The following is a 21,934-nucleotide window of genomic DNA, read 5'->3' as shown; positions in this document are numbered from 1 at the left end:
TTATAGAGGAAAAGAAGACCTTTCTCCTTCTGTCGGCGCCCATTTATTTTTTAAATTACACAGTGACGTTTTAACTGGTTTCAAGGGCCCAGGGGTTCTCTTAACAGACTCACCACATAAATGATATCTAAACTTTCACTGCCATTAAGAATAAAAAAAAAAACTGTAATTGCTGCAGAGGGGATTTTCTGCAGGAACGGTGATTTCCTTTGAACGTGCTCCTGGTATCAGATGGGTGAGCTTACAATCAGAGGAAATTGTCTGAAAGTTAATTAAGTGCACTTTAATGTAAACTGACAACTCTGATGACATCATCCCCCTAATTGTCCCGACGCAAGCACAAGCAGAGATGCTGGGAATTATTTGCAAACACTGTTTTCACTCGGGTCTCTTTATAGCAGCGGTCCAGAGGCAGTGAGGGGACTGAAATAACTCACATATTTAATTCAGCTTCACCTCGGAGGAGGAAGCGGAGGTGTAGTGTCAGAGGAAGCCTGGGGGGTGGGGGGGGGCTGCGTGGTCCTGGCTAAAATGATGATCCCGATTCTAACGACATGTTGCGATCACGGTTATTAATCACACAGTCTTCTAATTGGAAAAAATATTACTTTTGTGCCTTTTGCACCTTGAAGCATTGAGCACCAGATTATCATTGATGAAAATTACACTTGAGGCGTTTTTTTTTTTTTTTTTACTTAATCCTCTCATCCAGATAGATTTAAAACAGAACATATAACACTATTGAAATTTTGTTGAAGGAAAACATACACAGACTAACACATTGAGCTGCCAGAATACATGCAAGTAAAAAGTAGGATTTATTTGGATACTAAGCAGACTTATATATATATATTTTTTTTCCCAAGTGTGTTTAGTACCCCAATGAATCTTAATTTTTTTTGTGTGTGTTCTGGTGACATGAGACTTCCCTTGACCAAAATTTTCAACACGCTTCAAACTCGAGTCAGATATATTCTGCTTTACGTTTGTCTGTATGACAGGATTAAGTCAAATAAATGCTTTAAGTGTCATTTTATAATCTGATAATCTGTTGCTCACGTGGTTTGTATATGTTTTTGCCCCTGAGTGCCATTGTGATGTTTCCCCTGGCTGCCTTTTGGTCAAGGAAAACAAACAACAACAATATGTTGTGTTCATATATGTCATATAAAGCATGAATTTTACTTCTGATATACAATGGAAACCCTGTAGTTCTCAGATTCTAGGAACCAAAATTGTGATTTATGCCTTCTTTTAATTGTTTAGTTCTCAGAGACAAGAAAGGGGTGTGACCGAACGTCCTGTATGGTAAAGTTCACATGTTCAACCCTCACACAGCATGTCGGCCACGTGCCCTTGAGCAAAAAAAAAAAGAAAATCGTTGCCTCCCTACCTGCCTGCTCGTTTGAAATTGGCCGGATAAGAGCCGCGGCTAAAAGCCTAAAATGTAAATGACCTCAATAATGGGAGGTCGATGAATCGCCCCCGTAACGATTTCTGACTGAATTAAAACAAACGACGGGGCTTTTTAAAGGGTAGCAGGTGACTTCAGTCCACGGTCGACTAAACGGCATCGCCTCTAAAGGCCGGAGCGTGTGCATTTTTTTGAGATTATGAATGATGAGGCGGCGGAGTCTCCTCTCCGAAATAGATGCATACATATATATAAATAGCAACTTGGAAGAAAACTCTCATTTTTTTCCTCCTCCCCAGACCACTTGATGCACTGAGAGGCGTTGACTGAGCCCGGTACCCTAGAGAACAGTGCAGAACGGGCCTTTACTGTAATTAATGCATCCTGCAGATGTTGCTTTATGTGCTTGGGAGAGTCGCAGTCTAGACAGGCCGGCTGCTCAGACGGAGAGGCCCTGCTTTGATCCTTGATTAAAAACTGCGAGCTGTACATTCATCATGCTCTTGTTTCAGGCGCTCTCGAGGGTCCTCGCCTGCTTTACCCTCCCTCCCTTCCTTCCTTCCTCCTTCCTCCTTCCTTCCCTCGCCAAGATTCCTCATCATCGTGAAGGTCGCTCGTCTGTCTTCTTCTCGCCGAAGGGTGAGGGCATCGCGGGGCTGAGGTGTAACCCGCAAACTTGGGGATGACACGGGTTCGAGTCCACCTGTGACTGCTGACGTCCACCTTCGTCTGTGTTTCCCCGTCATCGTCCATTTGTCACCGTCTAGTGAAGCAGAAATTGCATTAAAGGGGCATTAAAGCGTGGCGTTGGTTGATTAATTGGTTAGTTGATCAACAGAAGATTAATCGTTTTAGTAATTTATCAAGGAAGAATTCCAAACTTTTGCAGATTCCAGCCTCACTAAGATGCTGAGATTACCTTTCTTTTCTCTGTTCATGCCATTAAAAAAAGATTTTTTTTAATCCTACTCAAACTAAAGAAGCATTTTGACGACATCACTTTGGGCTGTGCTGACTTCCCATGAGCCTTTGTTGCTATTTTTGACACCTAATACACTATGTATGGATTATATAAAAAAACAAATGGATAGGTTTGTTTGCTGCAGCCCTCATTAAGTAATCTTAATCTGTAGGTGACGTCTATAGATTTCTCTTGAAAGGACATTATCAGGTATGTGGCACAGTGTACGGTGCCCTGTAATGGACAAAAGCCACGTTGTCACCTCAGAGACGGGTGAAATCGCTGATTACAGTGGAGGTCCAACAGGAAGCTTTTTACAATGCCTGGCAAAGAGGTGAAATATCACTGTGCTAAACACTGGGATGAAAATACATTTTTGTCCTTTGCTGTTTTGGCTGCAGAACGAGGCTTTTTAGCCGCTTGCTGAAATGTGAGGGATTGTCTTGATGCAGGGAGAGGTTTTTGTTCCAAACGCAGCTAGTTTTAAAAGCCAGAAATCAAGTCACTGGCATTGATCAGCAGCCCTATAAACCCCTCTGCAGATATATATTATGGTCATTTTGTGCAACAGGGCCGTGAAAAACGCTCCCTTTTTTGTAACTTTTGATAGAATATCACATAAATACACTAAAGTATTTGTGTTTTGTTTTGTGTCTCTGCAGCCTTGTGACTAATTTGTCGCAGTTAGGTTACAGTCTAGATATAAAGATGAGCAAGAAGACAGAAGTAGGTCATCGGATGGATGGATGGATGGATGGATGGATGGATGGGTGATTGAAGGGTTTATTGGTTCCTGGAGGTTGGAGGTTTGTCTTGTACAAATGTCAGGCCGGCCAAGTGCAAACAGTGGGCATAATGAGACAGTAAGTAGACCATAAAGTGGAGGACGGTGAGCGGCAATAACAACAGTATTGATGTGAGGATAAAGGTTTTGCTCGTCGGGCTCCTGTGAATAAAGAGGCTGGTAATAAACTTCCTATTTATTTGCTCGAGTAGAAATCTCGCACCAATTTACAGGACGGGTGAAACCTGCTTAGATAGAAATGGATGATGTATTGGTGGAGATGTTGGTATCTGCCAGTTTCAGCTTTGAAAAGAAATATCAGTATCGGGCCAACATTAATTTTACTGTCTGATTGGCCGATAGGTGAAATTGGCACTTAATGCATCAGTAAAATTAGCAGCAGAGCAAAACCTGGTGTTTATTTTAAAGGTTTGTCTCACTCTCTGACAAATTTACCTTTTGTTTTTGTCATTTTATTGTATTTTTTCCATCAATTTTCAGATTGTTTTTTTCTTACCTTTCTTTTTTTATTTTTTCTTGCCTTTTTTTTTTTTTTTAATTATTATTATTTTTTAAACTTTTTTTTTTTTTTTTAATGATAATTTTCTGGCAATTTTCTTGTATTTTTTTCTGGCTGATGCTGGGGTGATTTCTTTTGCTCAGCTCCCAAAGGCGTACAGAAACACAGTTATTTTAAGACACACCTGTGTGAAAAGCTGCATTTATATTCCAATTCTGACCAACATACACAAAGTAATCGGCTGTTACGGGTGGGATGAAGCTGTATTTCAGCCTTGGCCTTGAAAAATCCATATTGTTCCGTGGCGAGGCTTGGATATTAAAAGGAAAGGGAAGTTACATTAGTCACACACATTAGCAGCAGTGTGTGATGTGCTGCAGTCTTTGAGCCGTGATTTGCCTCCACATTTTTTTTCAACTTGCTCTCTCTCTCTCTCTCTCTTTCTTCTTTTCTCTTGTGATTCGTCGGTTCAGCGAGACTGCACGACGCAGGCCAGATATCATATTTTGATTACCTTGACAGAAACGGACGTTGCGATGTGAATAGTGATACTAAAAGTCGTCATCGGCTTTAAGTCTGCATTACCTTCTGATGGAGTTGGAAGCTCACAGTGGTGGATTATGGGAATGTCTCCCATCGGGCTCACCACTAAGGAGCAATATCCTCATACGTGATACTTACAGGTTTGAGGGAGGCCCGTCAGCCAGGCTCTCTCCTCTTTCCCTCTATATATTTATTGATTGCATGCATTAGAAATGTGAATTGAAATGCTTGCAGCCTTAGTGATATCGCAGTTTCCAGGTGAATTCAATACACATGGCAGCCCAAAAAGCCCAAGCAGCACTTAACACACCTTTCAAATAAATCCAGACAATTCAAGAACACAGAATGTAAGTGAGGCGGGATGGGGGAGCGGTCCCTGCACGGCGCCCTGCGAGAGATAACGAGGTATCTAAATTGCCCGTCCTGTTAAGAATGTACGCTATGCACCGCTGTGGCTGGCTGCAGCCCAGCACCCACGGGGGGACGCTGGTATGCGTGCCTTGTGTAAACCGTACAGTCGGCGGTTCACGGCGAAGACCAAGCGCTCCCCTTGTCCCGCGTGCCGTCAAGCAACTGGCCCCATCAGCGCTAATTGAGGCGGAGACCAACGGGCGTTTGTCGCCCAGGCATACCAGCGAGGATTAAAGGGATTGGATTCTGTTGCTGAGTGCGGTGGTTTTTAATGCCCACCACCCCTCCCCTCCCCTCCCCAGCCGTGGAAAGAGTGCAGTCTTTGTGACCGGCTCACCCAGTCCAACCCGGCGGCCCCTCCCCGTGTCACGACAGCATCTGATGGGTCATTAACGTAGCGCTCTGCCGAGAAGCGGGCTGTACTGTAAAATCACTCTGACTACTGTGAAATAGTCTGTCACTGTGCTTCTCTCTGCCTGCACAGACTGCACTCCTGTTTTTGTGCCGTTTTCTGTCTGTTTATCAGGAAAATGAAACCAGAGAAAATAAGGAATTGAAATAATGATACAATTACGCCTTTTTTCCCCCTATAACGCGCAGAAGTGCCTTCTGAATCCTTTTCATCCAAAGGGCAGATTCATGTGATTCTCATTTTCCCCACATCTCAACTATAATATTTTTTGACTATTACCATCAGACACATATAGTCCTCTTTCATCACAGAAGTTTTGATTAAGCGCCAAGGCTAACTGCATATCAAACTTTGTGCTATGGGACTGCAGCTTTTTGCCAGTAGCTATAAAAGAGCGCACGATGCTCGCTCAGGTGGCAACCTCGCCTCGGGCCCTCGCTCTCCCATGCTGCCCCTGCTGCCTGATGCCTCTGATAGTCAAACAGCTATAAATGGTGTAAAAATCTTTATCCCAGCCGGCCAGGAGCTGCCCTCAAGGCAAGTGGTGGGATGCATTTCTAACCGGCAGTGCCCACGTTTTTCGAGAGCGGTTTGACGGTGGCAGTGCACCAAAAAAAAATAAAAAGAAAGAAAGAAAGAGAAAAGACAGCGGCTTCAAAAAACAAAAAATAAGGGAGAGAGAATCAAGTGCAAAATGCATCATTTCTGGTTTTGTCAGCCACACAGGCTCATGGAAAATGTGAAAACACGTCACAGTCATGTTTTCTGGGGCCAAATCTGATCTGACAGCTTATTGAAATTAGGGTTCGGCTGACTATTGTGTGCCGATATTCAATATCTTTAATGCAAAATTGACCTTTGGTGTAGTGTTGGGTTGTGTAGTTCCCTGGGTGTGGCTCCACGATATAGTGTCTCCACAATACTGTATTTGTATCTCTCCGTTTACTTATGTACTTTGGCAAAGTGTCTCCTAAACTAACATGTTTAGCACACAAACCAGTCCTGGTACCCATTTTTTAAAGGAAATTAAACGTCTCTTTATTTATTATGATTCTATTTGAATTGGAAAGTAGATCCGGCAGTCAGTGTGTGCAGGAAACTTGAGTAAGCTTGAGCCAGGAAGAAACAACCTGATAGTACTTTCACAAATAACTGCAATTGTAATTGCATGAATAAAATGGGTTAAATGGGTACCAAAGTTCAATTTTGCCATAAATTTTAAAAATTACCATGCACAAAAAAATACAGACAGACTTTGAGAGATACTTGCAAACAATATTAAAAATATTTCAAAGAAAGGGCTTGAGAATAGCCTCCTTCATACTGGAGAGGGAAGACATGCTGATATCCAATATTCAGCAACCACAAAAAGCAGATTTTGCCCCAGTATAGTGGTACACTGATAAATTGGTCCAACCCTAACTGAAATGATGCATTTTACAGACTTTCCACCAAAAAAGGAGGCACAGCAGGGAAAAAATTCAAACCATAATAATTACATGTTTGTGCTTAATGACTAAACTCTTCTATTGCCACTGGCAGCAAATGAAAAAGATTTTTTTTTATTGCTGTAACATAGGCTTTGCCTTCTGTCCAATGTTTTAAATCTTGTGATCATAGGCTGTGAAAGTCAAAACACAATGCCAGATGGACAACATGCCTACGTTACTAACTTTCTGCTATGGACTGACTCATACTATTTGTGGCATATGTTCAACTTTGCCTGAATCGGCAGTTGAAAATTGTTTTAATTAGGCGACTGAAATTGATTGAATTTTTTAAAAGTGTGTATTTGCTGTTAATGGTTAGCTGCCAGTCTTAACCTCTGTATAAAAAATACAGATGTCAGCTTGCAGCCTTGTTTGACACTGTAGCAAATTATGATTTAAAAAGTCTTACTTTTTTATAAGACAGGAATTTCAATTATCCGGACAAGATTTTTCTTCTTAATGGTGACATGAGCGGTGAAAAACGGAGCAACTCTTTTCTGAATGCAAGAACATCATTGTGGGAAGATGTGTGAAAATTCATAGCGAGGTGTGACTATTTATAAAAGTTTGTTCCATTTTTCACAAAAAATGGAACTTCTGCTTCCCACTGTTAATTACATCCTGCTTGGTAGAAAATGATTTTCTTTTGACTCACTGACCTGAATACCCCTAATAAATGTTCTGATAATATAATTTTTATAATTCTGACATTTTTTCTGCATGCTTGCTGAGCTATCTTCACATTTTTTAGAGGACTTATTCAGAAATTTCACGTTTTGTTCTTTCACCTAGATAAGGAGCTGCAAGAAATGTCTTGTCGTGTAGGAGTAGCAGTAAGATTGAAAAGTTTTGTGTGTCCTCTGCTTAAAATTTGAGGCAGAAATGGAAGAAGAGAAGTGGGTATTTGCAGGAGTGATGCAGGATCAGGGACTCGATGTTGTGTTTTCGTGCCAGTTATGTGGCACAAGAGTGTCAGATTGCATCAGCAGCAACAACAAGCATAGCAGGGGAGCCGAGAGGCCAGCTCCGCACACTGTTTTGACCCCTGGCCTCGGCCTAACATATTCACGCTATGCTATTCAGAAACCATCACTTAGAGCCTTGTAGCTCCGCTCGTATATATTCCCACACAAAGCAGCGCCCAAAGAAATCATGCATCACCACAAACCTATTTCATCTCTGCCCGGACACAGATGATAAGTTGATCCTTAGAACAAATTCCATCATAACGAACATCCCCGCTCCTGGCAGGCACACAAAAAAAAGCCTTGATGAATGAGTTGTTTACCTACTCCAGTGCACGCAGTGCCGAGCGCAGGCCTGGCCCGCCAAAATGCCACTTCATTATGAAGCTGCAGCACAGAGTGCAGCACAGCCTGCCCCTGTGACCTGCCACACAGTGGAAATTGAATATTAGTGCCTGTATTCCTTCAGTGATTGTCAGGAAAAACCTGTCTGCATGGAAATCTGTGTGACTGAAATGCCACATTGCTAATGCCGTAATGAACAGACGAGTTTTTAAAGCGGGGATCCAAGATCCCTGTTTATGTAGCCGTCATCTTTGGTGCAAAGTGCTCATCACCGTGGTGTTCACCTGTCAATCAAACAGCGCGCTTGGGATTGTCTGTTGATGGATTTTCTGGTGATGTTGATGTTGATGGTAGCTATCACCTCGCATGCTAGCTGCCCAGTTCTTCCTCTCGTGTTTATTCCAAACAACCTGGAAACGTAAAATACATCCCTTCTTGTGCAACAAGAAAAGGCAACCAGATGTTGAGTGTTGAGAACAGGCAATGGAAAAGCTGGATATCGGCTGAGCCATTGTTGTGTTATTAAAATCAGCCATAGAGACAAGCAAAACAGACATTTATTGGTATGAAAATGTCTCAGACTAGTGCTTAAACAGAGAGTGTTATGCCTGTTCATCCCTGAAGCTTAAACGTCTGTTTGGCAACTTGTCGTTTTCTCTGCCTACAGATGGTTTAGTGGTTACAGCTCTGCCTCTGGAACACATTTACCACAGCAAAAAACTAAACATTTCTGCTATTCTCGACACATTGGTTTCAGGGCTCATATGGTCATGAAAAACACAGAAAAGTCAGTATATTTGAAAATGCAATATCCAAGGACCTAGAAAAGTCCATTCTCACATACTTTGCTGTTATTCTCTCCTGTTTGTTCATCCAAAAATGTGCATCAGCTCCCCAAAAGGTTGTACACATATATAGCAAAGGCCTGCACTCATAATAAAAAAAAATATGATTTCGAGGACCTTGAGTAGTCAAGGAAATCTGACTACAGCAGAATATTGATTGACCAATTCAAAAACAAAAATGAAGTGTCAGTCTGGTAAAGAAAGTGGAAAGTGGCTTATTTTTTGGCTTATTTCGGTCAAATCGATGGCAAATTGTGAAGAAAATTGAACATATCTAGTTTTATGTTTGTTACACATTTGTTGTAGAGAGGCTCATACACACTATTTGAAATGTAGGCCAACTTCACAGCGTATTAAGTATCAAAAAACACCTTTTCTGCTGCAACTCTAAAACACTTTCTCTATGTCATGGAAATTATGCTAAAATGTATGTCATGCAAGTGAAAAAAAGTCATTGAAAACCATTTGTTGAGAACAGTACATGAACCCTGTTTGTGTAGACTCTCACATTCGCCAGACACTTTCACTATTTGACCCGCCAGTCTAAGTTTTGGAGTAGAAAGAAACCCCCCCAGGCGATGGTTGGATACCTGCCAAAGTGGCTTATCAGCAGTAGTGAAAATTTTCCAGCATTTTGGCTGGTGGTTGGTGGTCGTTTCTCACCCTGCAGGCCTCATATCAAATCAGTAACACTCCCTTGTACACTATTTGGGTGGCTTGGGTATTTAGAGGAAAGGCGTGGAGGGTGATAGTGAGTATACGCCAGGAATTTCTAGAAAGTCATGGGATACTGAAGCCTTTCCAGGTAGGGAAAGACAGGGAAATGCATAAATCCATCGGACAAGACATGGAATCTCATGCAGTTTTGTTACAGAATAATAAACTTTAAGACTTTTAAAATCTGGGGTGAGTTGAAAGTGTTGGTCTAGGACAAAAACGGCTTGTGATATTTATGTGGGTCATGGAAATTCACCTAGTAATGGAATAAGTCAGGGAATTTTACATTTGACATTGAGTAGGAAGCCTGATATAAAACCCTGTTTTGATAACAATAAATACTGCTCTCACACTCTTGTTTTTGCAAATGGAGAATGGCAAGGACAGATTGAAATACCAGAAGCATCTAATATGTGAATTTCAAGTAGCTGGTGAGAAGTTTGGCCGCCTTTTTGCCTCCAGAAAAGCTTCAGTCCTCCTTGGATTCGTGTCATGCAAGTCCTGAACTATATTTAGTGGAAAGGAAAGCCTCCAGTTCTTTGAGGGACGACAGAAGTGGAAATGTACTTTGGCTTGCAGTACAGTATGTTGTCATGGCTTTTTCAAGGCTGTTCCTCATGCCGCATTAAATGATCTTGGAGTTTTTATTACTTATTTGGCGCGTCGTGCTCGGTTAATTGTCTCGTTTTACTTTGAAAACTCAAATATAGATGTGTTGATTGGACGAATTCTTAAAAACTGACACATCCTGCTAATTTGCATTCAGCTTCGAAAGACTCGCCTGTGTCGCTGCCCTTGCTATTTATGATCCAGTTAGCTCAAACTCCTCTCTGATGTGATGTTTACAGTATTTCATCCATTCCCTGTAGCTCTGCAGAGTGCATTAATACAGGGCAAAATCAGATATATCTATAATATATACCTGGATATAGGTGCTTTCATAAGATGTTTACACACTGTAGAGTTTTGTTAAACAGTCATCAGGTAGAGGCAATTAACAGAATAGCTGCAGCAGTCCAATAAGCTCAGAGAATTTGCTGTAATACAGCCTTTATAACCAGGAAAAGACAACACTTTACCACGTCATGATTCTCCCGGTATTCAGAATCCCAAATTAGCATCTACACTCTCATATCACAAATATCAATATACATTAAACCTTCAATTACCAAAAGCAGCTGGCCTTTATTTGGGACCTGTGTCTATTTGTGGAAAAACTCACAGAGTAAAAACTGGAAAAAATATATTAAAAGATAAGATATTGCAAGTAAAATTTTGGTATCAGGTCGTGGATCATGTATATAGATATATTTTTTTGCTTGATGGAGGAAGAAAATATCTTCCAAAGCTTCCCGATCCTGTCAAACCTTTTGGAATAGTTACATAACCTGAGCCTGATAGCGTTCAGGTGGAGATTTATGAACTCTTAAATCATGAAAGTACTACCTTAGCTGGTGTTTGTGTTAACAAGCGGTGGGTTAAATAGCCTGAGGCATTGCAACTATTTGAGTTTGGTTTGAATGTTTAGTGTAACTTTGCATCTAATATGGACTGGCCTTTATTTGTCAAAACGTTGAGCTATGTCCAGCTAATAAAAGGGCTTTTATTTGAAGTTTTAACATTATATTGATGATTGGCCCAGCCCTAAATCAGATTTTGCTAAAACTTAATTGCACTGCTACAGCTGGCTGAAACTTTCTAAATAATATTCACTGAGAGTCTGACACTCTTGTTTGTTTATTTTTCTGTTAGTCAGATATGTATTTTCCACAAAATACAAGTGCAGTATTGCAGAAAAGTAGTAAAAATGCACACAACATAAAAAGTGTAAACCAAAAGCATAATAAAACTCAATCAGGAGTGACAGAAAACAGAGTCTTCTTGACACATTGGAAGAATGATAATTTTGCTTGATGAGGATTTGTTTTTCTGTTTGTGGATTTTTATTGTCCAGTGCCTTACCCAGTAGTGACAACAGCAGGGTGGCAGTGCACACCCTGCCCTTTCCCACGCCCTCTGGTTTCAGCCATTTGCTCTGTAACGCAGCATTTCGCCTCACTCTCTCTCGCCCGGCCGTGCTCTGTGTCAGAGCCGCTGCTGTAATTCCCAGACTCGGGCTCTCGCGGTTACCTCCACCTAACGTAACCTCTTGGCCGCCAGACAAAAGATTGAATTTTCAGAGCCGGCTGCAGAGGATCAGGGATTCCTTCCAGTAGCTTCATCCCTGCCAAGTTCCCCCTTCATCCTCCATCTTCACATTACTCTATCCCCATTGAATCACATCCCTCCCCCTCCCTCTCCTCGACTCAATCTAATTTCTCTAAAAACAAGACAAAAATTCCCTCTATCTCTCCACTTAGGCCTTACTTTTATTTCTCTCCTTGGCTCTTTTCCCTCTTACGTGATAAATCTGCGGTCACGGGAATGTCTCGCACTTCTTACAGTCTTGTAATTTGGGCGAGCCAGGAGTGGGAAGCTTAATCACGGTGGATCAGAGCGTCAGCTAAATGCCCAAAATGTAAATTTTAAAATGTTAGAGTGAATTTTCAGAACCACCAGGCAGCGGGAGGAGGAAGAGGAGAGGGGAAGGGAGAGGGAGGGGAAGCAGCGTTGCAAAGGCCCCAGTGGATTGAGAAGTGGGTCGGGGTGTTTAGACGTTTGCAAGGGGAGGGATTGCTGAAATGTCCGCAGCTAAAGTAGGTCTTGGTTAACCTTGATAAATCTCTTGTATGACTGCAAAACAGAATACTCTATAAAATGCTTTATTCTGTTTTTATGAGAGTAGGAGGAAATGACAGCTAGGTGCTCTGCAGTTTTGAAACACAAACAGGTTTTTAAAGGGAGGATTGAATTGGATTGGATTGAAAACACAAGAGACGGACCTCAGGTTTAATGAAATACAGTCTCTTAAATGTTGTAACCTCTTACTGTTGGCTATTTTAGGGCCAGCAAGATTGGTGTAGTTGATTAGGGTGGCAGTGCTTCTGGTTTCAATCCTCCTGCGACGGTGAACATCTGCCCGGCTGAGGCAAAGGAAAAGACATATTTCTCCTCTGGGGGTGATTGAGTCAGGAGAGTATCTCCAAAAATACACGCTAAGCTTTAATTTGCTGTTACAATTTCTCAACAATGGCTTCACTGCAGTAAAGGTCAGTGCGGTTTGTATAAACTTTAAACAAGAGATGTTTCTTTGCCTAATTAGACAAACTTTGGTGTTTCTGCTCCAGCATTGTTTTCTAGCCACATATTACTATTAATCAGCTTGACCTCCCCCTTCATTTCCTTACTTTTCTTCTTGCTTTGCTTTTTTCGGTTGTTGTTTTACTTGATTTTAATTGGCTTTTCCTCGAGACGCTCGTCGAGATTTGCCTTTTAATGAAAAAGCGCATAATGAATTAAATCATTATCGTTGCTATTAAGAAGACATTGTTGCTTCAAACTCCTGCGGGAGGAAGTCACCCAAAGCTGATCTTTTTTTTTTCCCCCCTCCTCGGTTTTCTCTCCTCTATCCGCTGCAAACAAACAGAGCTTGTGCCACTTTCGTTTGACATTTCCATGCGTGAAATATCTACCGGAGACAAAGAGGCTTCTCTGTGTTTATTGCCTGGATGTGTGCTTGTGGGTGGAAACCCCATTGTATGTCCTTGCACAATCGCTTGTGTAGGCTCTGCACTCGGTGACATTATCCACCGCGGTGAACTCTGAGCTGCAACTTAGTCAGAAGATTGATTTCTCGGCTTTATATCCTTCACATCCGCCATACCATCGGACAGCGCTCGCCCACCTTTGCTACGCTGCACTATAGGCGGCAGCCCATAATGTCGCCTTGTTTCAGAGAGGGAGGTGATTGATTTGAGCCTTCAGCGGCTGTATTTACAACAGAGCGCTGTGTTTGCAGTTCACAAGGCTTGCAGCTCTTTTTCCCACACAGTCTGATACCTGAATGGAGGCGATATCAATGGAGCTGGAGAGGTGTCGCGGCTTGCCGTGGGTTAGCAAGAAAAGTAGACAGGCTTTCATTTTTTTTTTTTTTTTTTTTTTATAACTTTTTTTGGGAAATGGATCGCTTTGCTGTTGATTTTACACGAGGTGAGGTTTGTCGGCGGCAGCTCGAACCTCCCACACGTGCACACATTTAACCTCCGTGTCAGAGAGGTGAGGGCTCAGCTTTGGCCCCCTGGCACAAATACATGCATTACCTGCCACTAAACCAAAGTCATAGCTGGGTCACTTTCTCTTGTTGTTAATGAGGATCAGATTATTCACTTCACTCCATATGGAACAGTGTTATTTTGTCTGGTTATCCCCACTGATTGCATTAAAATATTTACAGCTTAGTGAGCTGAAGTCTACATGAAATTCCTGATTATCCTCATACACTCTTATTCTAAACTGCAATTAGGAATGCAGTGTTTCTGTGACAAAAGCATTGACTCTGCAGTTTCAGTTTTGTGGTGAATCATGATTTTTTTTTTTTTTTTTGTCTCTTCTGACCAAATTAAAGGCCACACATTCATAAAGTAGAACATGCGACACACTGCTTTTGATTGATGATGACGCTGAACCCAATAAGTGACTTTTCCATGAGCGGCATACAAATGCTTTTTTGTTGCTCCACAACCTTTACAAGCCCCATTCAGCTGTTTGTGTCAAATTTGTTGGTTTAAAAAATGAATTTGAGTCTGTTCTGTTTTCTTTAAGCCAGGCTGTGGCCTAAAAACTGAGGTGCAAAATAAAGCGAGAAAAGGGTGAATAGTTACACCCTGGGATGCTCCGATTTGTATTTTTTAGGCCAACACCAGTATGCGTTTTTGTGGCCTAATCATAATATAAAACTGGTTCAACTTTTTAGAAAGGCCTCACTTACGATAATTACATGTTTCTCAAACAAAACACCAAGTTAATTTTACTCTGTGGCTGATTTAACAGTTGTATTAATTGATAACATGTTTGAAAAAGTCGGCCAATATTACACCGGTATTGATTTAATTTGATTGATTAGCCTACTTTTTAAAGCTAATAGAGGCAAAAAGTGTACTAATATCGCACTATCCACCTATCCAACTAATACACCACTTTCCTGTTTTTTTAGATTATTTTTTAAATGTCTTTTTCTCTTTTTTGGTCTTATATTATACGTTTTTACTTGGGAGAGGCGGGGGGCAAAGGTCTCGAAGGTCCCAGGACAGCACGGCTTCATAAAGAATGTGTTATCAGTTTGTGGCCCCTCCTCCTTGTTCTTTATCTCGGTTTACTTATACACACAATAAATCAGAGGATTATTGTTTGTTTCATCTTTGAGTTTGACCCTTACACTCTTTACTTGCGGTTTCTTGTAACGATGGTGATATAGGAACCTAACTTAATCCCAGCGCCGCGCTCCCTGTCAGTCAGTCTAAATATAATGGAAATGCGTATACCAAGCACCTTGGTTAGCGTCCGTGGGGATCAGCACAAGCATGGCTAATGCCGCCGCCGCTATACCGGCAGTGGCTAATGAGCTAGCCTTCCTTTACCTCCGCATACCTCTGCATCATTAGTGCCTGCGGCTCCCACGAGGACCAGCGAGGGGAGCCGCGTGTTCATCCTCATCCAGGAAGCGCCGCAATGGAAAGAATAGAAAATAACCTCCAAACAATAGACACTAACCTGCCAGAGAGGCTGATAGAGAGGATAGAACTTAGCAGCCGCAGCCAGGGACTTAAACATGACGTAAATTCACATTATTATGCATCCTGGAAAGTTGCACAAAAAAGAAAAGTTTGGTCTCTGGAAAGGTAATTAACATTTCACTGGTCACTGTTTGCCTTTCTTTTTATAGGTCACTGCATCACCAGCTGTAGTTTAAATTTACAAACAAGAGGATACAGCAGCATAAAGGGTTGTAAGAGCGTTCTGCAAGTGTCGTGATGTTAAGTGTACCGTCGTGTAAGTCATCACCAAAATGGTAAACAGTGTCAACAGCTGTGTTTTTTTTTTCTGAGCAGCTCCGCTGGAGCAGTTGTAAGTTTAGTGCCTTGCTCAAGGGCACATAAGCCGAAGTGAGCACTGTTCATTCACCCAGATATTTCCTGCTGGACCTTCCAGTCGCAAACCCACCTGTCGCACCTATTGATGGTTGATGGTAGTGTTATGTTATTTTTTTTATTTTTAATTTTTGTTTTGCAAAATTGCAGGGAACGGCAGAAACAGAGGGCTTATTTGAAGGCTCCACCCTAACTAAAGTTAAAAATTTCGCAAATTACACAACTTGACCTCATAAATGTGATGACAAACTAACAGTAACAAAAATATGTAATGTAAACAAACAATAACAGTAATAATATTGAAATAAAAGCAGAAGTTGGGTTTTTCTTTTTTTTCTACTTTTTAATTTTGATATTTAAATTTTTTTTTTAACAAGCTTATCCAATCAGGTTAGTTATTGCGGAATTTCTCTGGTATTCAAATCAGCTAAAACTGTGATGTCATGACTTGAATTAGACAAATTGTTAATATACTGATTTATTGGGCCGATATCTGCCTTTTTTATTTTTAATTTATAATAATAATAATAAGAATAAGAACTATATTATCATTTTATAATAATAATAATAATAACAATAATAATAAATTTACGATTATTTTGTTAGTTATTTATTCATTTATTTGAATATTACATACCTTTGTGTTGTCTTACCTCTACAACGTGAAAGAGGTGATTCTTATATTTCTGGCATTTCACTGTGTTTGTGGGTGCAGGCCCTATGTCTGAGGGTTTGTGCTTTTTTTTTTTTTTTTTTTTTTTTTTTCCCAGCACCACCCTATCTCACAGCCAAACCGGTTCAAGTGCCTTGCTCAGTGGCACGTTGTCACAGAGCCACTGGGTTTGCATTCCAGCTGATGGCAGGGATTTAAAATGTGCACCAGCCCTGCTCGATTGACAGGCCCGCCTCTGTGAACTCCAGGTTACCTCTGCCCCTTCGCCCGGGCTCAGCGGAAATAGCTGAATACGTTTCATTTATTTGAATAAATAAAAAGACACATGCAAATCAGTCAGTTCAGCTCGGTGATGAGTTCGCTTTGAAGGCTTTTTCAAAGTGTGTCGAACTGCAGGGAGGGAGAGCAGGATGGCGTGAAGCTCGTCAGATGATGGCAGCTTCCATGTGGCGCTCCACTGTGCAAGTGTGTGTGTGTGTGTGTGTGTCTGCAAATGGAAGCACATTTTTTTCATGTGTGTGCATGTTTAAATACACCGCACATGTTTGTGCCTTTTTGCTTCACGTGTTTACATTGCAGTATTGCAAATTGGTGGATGTTTTATTTTCTTGCATTTGTCCATGTTTGAAGGTTTTTACAGTGTGTTTTCAGCATGCAGGCAGCTTGTGTGGGAACAATCTATTCATCAGCCTAGACTGTTTTTTTTTTTTTCCCTACTTCTTCTCCTGTTGCATCAGCCATTTGCTCCCAAACACGCAGGCAAGAGTTCATGGTTGCACCTGTTGGCATAAAATAGTCTGAGGGTTCATGGGAAATTGATTTGATGAGGGAAAAGGCCGTCAGTGCGACTAAGAGCCTCGGTGACTCAGCGCCGTGACCTCGCTCGCCGGTGAAGTAGTTTCTCCATGTTGCTCACTCTCCCTCTTTCTCTCTCTCTTCCAAAACAAACCCGCAGCAGTTTGAGGACTCGGCGTTTTCCGGCTTTACTTAGAAAAAACACTTGATGGTATACAAGCTAAGCCCCGCCTCCTTTCAGACAGGACACATTTGTTTTGTGCAGTGGTAATAGTCACAGATATAACTATAAAAATCTATGTTGTTTCATTTTACAGTTGAGTTCAGAGATGCAGCTAATGATTATTTTTATTGCAGATTAATCAAACATTTCTTTGATGAATCTGTTAGTTAGTTTGTGCATAAAGTGTGAGAAATAAAGCTGTAATCTGATGAGAAAAGCCCAAAAAGATGTCTTGACCAGCAGCACAAAAAACCCAAAGTATTAATTTTAATAAGATAAAAACAGAGAAAAGGCAGATAGTCTTAGCGTCTTAGTGAATCAGAAATCAGAATCAGCAAATTATATTTGATTTTCTGTCAACTGAAAAAGTGATTTATCAACTAATCTTTTCAGCACAAGGAGTACGTTAAGGTAAGGTAAATAAAAACCAATCAGGTGAACAATACCAACTCAAGGCAGGGCTGAAGAATAATAAGAGCTAAATACAAAAGGGACAATAGGTCAAAGCAAATAATTAACTAACAAAAAGTCCTTTTGTAAAAATGTTTTATGAAGAATCTGGTCACTCTCTGTCTTTAACTTTTTAAAGTTTTCATCTCGTAGACTCCTGAGAGACTCATTTGTCACACAAAATCGCAAATAGACACACCTTAGACGCTTAACACTTTGAAACCTGAGCAAATATACTTGGCTACTTTCAAAAACATGAGAAAAATGCTGATGAGCAAGTCTGCCAAAAAATCACGAGTACATCAGCAAGAAACTAGTAAAGAAACTACACAAAAACAACCAGAAAATTTGCACCAAAAAGCCAAAAGAAATGGCAAAAAAGTAACTAAATATAAGAAAACAATATCAAAATATATATAAATATCACAAAATAAACCAATTAATTTAATTAAATAAAAAAAAATATTCTTAATTATACATTCAAAATTGAAATACAAGAAAACTACCATAGATTTATTTCCAAAATGCTTAAGAAATCAATAAAATTATTTTAAAAAATTATCCAAAAAAGGAAAAAACAAAAACAAAATAAAAATATCCTCCAAAAAAATAGTGGGAATTAATGTTTGGAAGGTGAAATAAAACCTTTAAAAATGCAAAAGCCCGCCCACAGGGTTTTAAAAATCCCAAACAGACACACATCAGACCCACCGCTCCCCAAAGTACATGATCAAAAAGTGACCAGCTGATGAATATCCTATTTACATTTTTCCTGGGGCGAAAAAGACCAAGTGCACGCCGATCGCTGCAGGCAGTGCATATTCGTGAAAACTTCTATCGACTTCTGTCGGCAGTCGGGAGGAATTTCAGTGACATCAACACACACAAACCACAAACATGTCTTCACAATAAGGTGGAAGAAGTGACAGTAAAGAAGTGAAATGCCACCACAGTGAAGACTGGAATAATAAAACTGCCTTGTCATATTTTGCTTTTTTTTTTTGTTTTTTGTTTTGTGTTTAGCCTTGGAAATGTCTTGCAGCATTGAGCAGTTGAAAATGAAAATGTAAATAGGTGGGTGGGGAGGTGTTTTTTTTTTTTTTTTTTTTTTCCCTTTTCTTTTCCAAAACAGAGCCAAAAGCAGCATTTCAAAAATGGGGGAAAAAAAACCTGACGTACTGCACCGTTATGAGCACAAACAAAAGACAGGAAGGTGGGTTTGAATCCTGCAGAGCGACGGCGACTACCTTCAGTGCTGTCAGCCGTCCTGGCAGCCTAAACCGGACCGACTGTGTGACAGCTGACGAGAGGCAGCGACAGCCGCGCTAAAGTGACAAACTGTCATCCAATCGTCTCCCTGGATGTCGGTTTGTGTAAACCTGCTGCCAGCGTTCCTCCGCAGGAAGTCACAGTCTCCTTCATGTTGCCGGGGAGCGAAGTCGATTGGCTTGTGAACAGCATTTTGAGTCCTCTGCTTGTCTTTGTGCAACGTTTGCCTGTTTATTTCCTCTGCAACATTATTTCTTTTTATGCATGCCTGCTATTTTTATTGTTTATCTTAAAGGCTTTTCACTTTTCATCGGTGCGTTGCCTATAAAGCGCTTGGGGACTCTGCTATTAAAAAAAGAGCCGCCACAGAAAGTAAATTTTATTATTCATGTTTTACGACTTGAGTGTATTGCTTGTGTTTTGAAGATATAAATAAGTGTCCTTCCATAAGTCAGTGATACAAAAGAAAATTATCTCGCCTGTCAGTTTGTCATCTGCCACCGTGGCTGGAAAATCCTAATATTTAAAAGCTGTGCTCACTATTTTTCTGCGATTTCTAATAATGGCTGACTACCTCTCCCCATCCCTGATACAACTAAATATACGCTAATAAACTTGAGGAAATGATGCATCTCATTCCAGCGTTTTGGCATTTTCAGAATTATATTTGTCTTATCATGTCTTGGAATAGCATCGAATTCGTGATTTTTGTTCAGAGGGTGACATAAAACCTTAAAGAATAAAAGCCCGCCCGCCCACAGCAGGTTAAAATTAAAAGTAGACATGCACAAAGAATAATGAACATCTTATTAGCCTATTTACATTATACTTACTTTCGACTAGACCAAAGTTGGATGCTGCAATTTTTAATAAATTTAATAAATTCCTTGGAAGTCTTGAAATATCATGGAAGTGTGTTAGCCTCAATTTAAAAAAAAAAAAAAAAAATATCATGATTACTTATTCACCAAATGTTAGCATTTATTTTCTATTGTTTTCATGTGTGTTGATGTCAGTTATGGAAATTTAACATTTTACTCATGGAAATTCATGGAAATGACAGGGAATTTTACAGAATTACACAGAATTCGACATGGAGTGGGAACCCTGAATTTCACATTAAAACAATGTGACATATCTGTTGCCTACTGGCCCAGAGGGGACAGCATCATTCATGGGGAATGATGTGCTTACTGTCAGCTTATTTTTTATTATTATTATTATTTATTTTTTTTTACCTTTATTTATCCAGGGAATGTGTGCTGAGCCTGAATGAAGAGGTTCAACCAGTTTTCTACTGTCACCCAGTCTGCAATAACATGAAATTAAACAGTCTACTTCTTTTCCCTCCATCTCCCTCTACCTGTCCAGGTGCCATCCTGGGACGCTCGGAGACTCAGGAGTGTGTGTACTACAACTCCAGCTGGGAGAAAGAGCGCACCAACCGCAGCGGCATCGAGCCATGCTACGGCGACAAGGACAAGCGGCTGCACTGCTTCGCCACGTGGAAGAACGTCTCCGGCACCGTGGAGGTCGTCAAGCAAGGATGCTGGCTGGACGACGTCAACTGCTACGACAGGTACGCAGGGAGTGACGAAAACCCAAATATTGTCCGGAAAAGGCAAAGGGATGCCGAGTTAGAACAGAGAAAATGGGAGCAACAGTGACACATAACCACAGGCCCTTAAAAAGTATGTCTTAAAGCCAGATATTCAGATATTTAGGTTTTTTAGAGCTTCATGTCCAAAGCTGAGAGTACAGTCTGCATCCAAAAGTCCAGCCAAACACAGCTGGACTTTATTTCCCTTCACAAATTAACACATTTAGAGTTTCTGTGCTTTAATCAGTTTCACTCTGTAGTTTAAGTCTCAAGTTCAGACGTAGGTGGCATTAAAAAAGTCTTAACCTCTTCAACCCCACCACGCCCATGGGTGGATTCTTCATCGCTGTGCGCATGACCTTCGTTCAAACCCACAGGATTTTATTTTAAATTCTAGTGGAGATCCTGAGGTTTCCAGCGATCCCAAATATGTCCTAATGAATTCCAGGGAAATGTTTATAAAATGGTGCACAACACATGTAGGTATTTTCAATTTGATATCGATTCTGCAGCAATGCAACAATGGCATCCTGGCCTTGAATATTTCACTTAATATCAGTGTGATGGAGCTTCAGTGAAGCTGCATCCATCAGAAACACAATACGGATGTGACACTGTCCTACTATGTAGAAAATAATATATTTTTTAAGGAAAATTCCAAGTTTAAATGGTGAAAGTCTTACATTTTGCCTTGCAGATAACCTGACAGGGTTTGATTTGCAGCATGTTTGAAGCTGTACACAATCGTAGCTGCACATACAGGGACAGAAATGAATTATTTACATGTAAGATACAAAAATATAACAAAATGTGTTTTGTTCATTTAGAAAATTTTTGGAGACCAGTTGTTTTTTAGGTAAAAGGTGCAAAATTGAAGCCTAAATGAAGAATTGTGGTCGATAAATCGGATTCAGAGGTCTTCCTGCTTCAAACTGATGCAGAGGTGGTACAGTAGCAGAGGGTGGGGTTGGAGAGGGAGGTAATTGGCACACACACTCACCGCTAGCTGCAATATTTATTGATCCAGGGAAAACACTGAAACGACCGTGAATTCGGAGAAAGACCTTCGCTTATGAGCCTGCAACACCACAGTGGATTGTGCCGGTACTGCAGTCAAATTAGAAGATTGTGTCGTTGCCGTGAGCACAAAAAAAAATGTGTTTAAGCCGCGCTGGGACAGAGGGGCGGCCATCACTGAGTTCTCTTTGGAAGAAAAGCCCTGTGTTTCTTAGATTTTGATCACCGGCACAAAAGGAAAGTCCATCGTAAAATAATACTCATTGGATGAGATAAATGAAGGCCTTTAATTTCAAGAGTTGAGCAGTTGTGACAATATGGACCACGGCCGTAGCCACAGTAATGCTATTGTGTATGGTGCACAGTGAAGGGCAGCGCAATAATACTCATTCTTCTGTCAGCTAACACAGAGTGTAGAGCCAGTTTCTTGTGCATTTATCCATTCATGCAGTGCAAGGACAGGGCTCTCCTTCA

At 40.8% G+C, this 21,934-nt stretch overlaps 1 protein-coding gene across 3 annotated transcripts in view; it reads left to right on the top strand.

Moving 5' to 3' along the window:
• acvr2ab (activin A receptor type 2Ab) overlaps nucleotides 1–21,934 on the top strand; it is a 66,909-nt gene that overhangs the window by 7,799 nt on the left and 37,176 nt on the right. For all 3 annotated transcript variants that reach the window (XR_003929235.1, XM_030067310.1, XM_030067300.1), the window contains exon 2: nucleotides 20,215–20,422. Coding sequence is in view for 2 of the 3 variants with exons in the window: in XM_030067310.1 (XP_029923170.1) it covers nucleotides 20,215–20,422 (208 nt within the window). In the remaining variant the exon portion in view is untranslated. The remainder of the gene's footprint in view (nucleotides 1–20,214; nucleotides 20,423–21,934) is intronic.

This window comes from Myripristis murdjan, chromosome 2, assembly GCF_902150065.1.
Source record: "Myripristis murdjan chromosome 2, fMyrMur1.1, whole genome shotgun sequence".
Classification (NCBI taxonomy): domain Eukaryota; kingdom Metazoa; phylum Chordata; class Actinopteri; order Holocentriformes; family Holocentridae; genus Myripristis; species Myripristis murdjan.
Note: the sequence above shows the minus strand (reverse complement) of the source record. Positions and strands in the feature narration are given on the sequence as shown.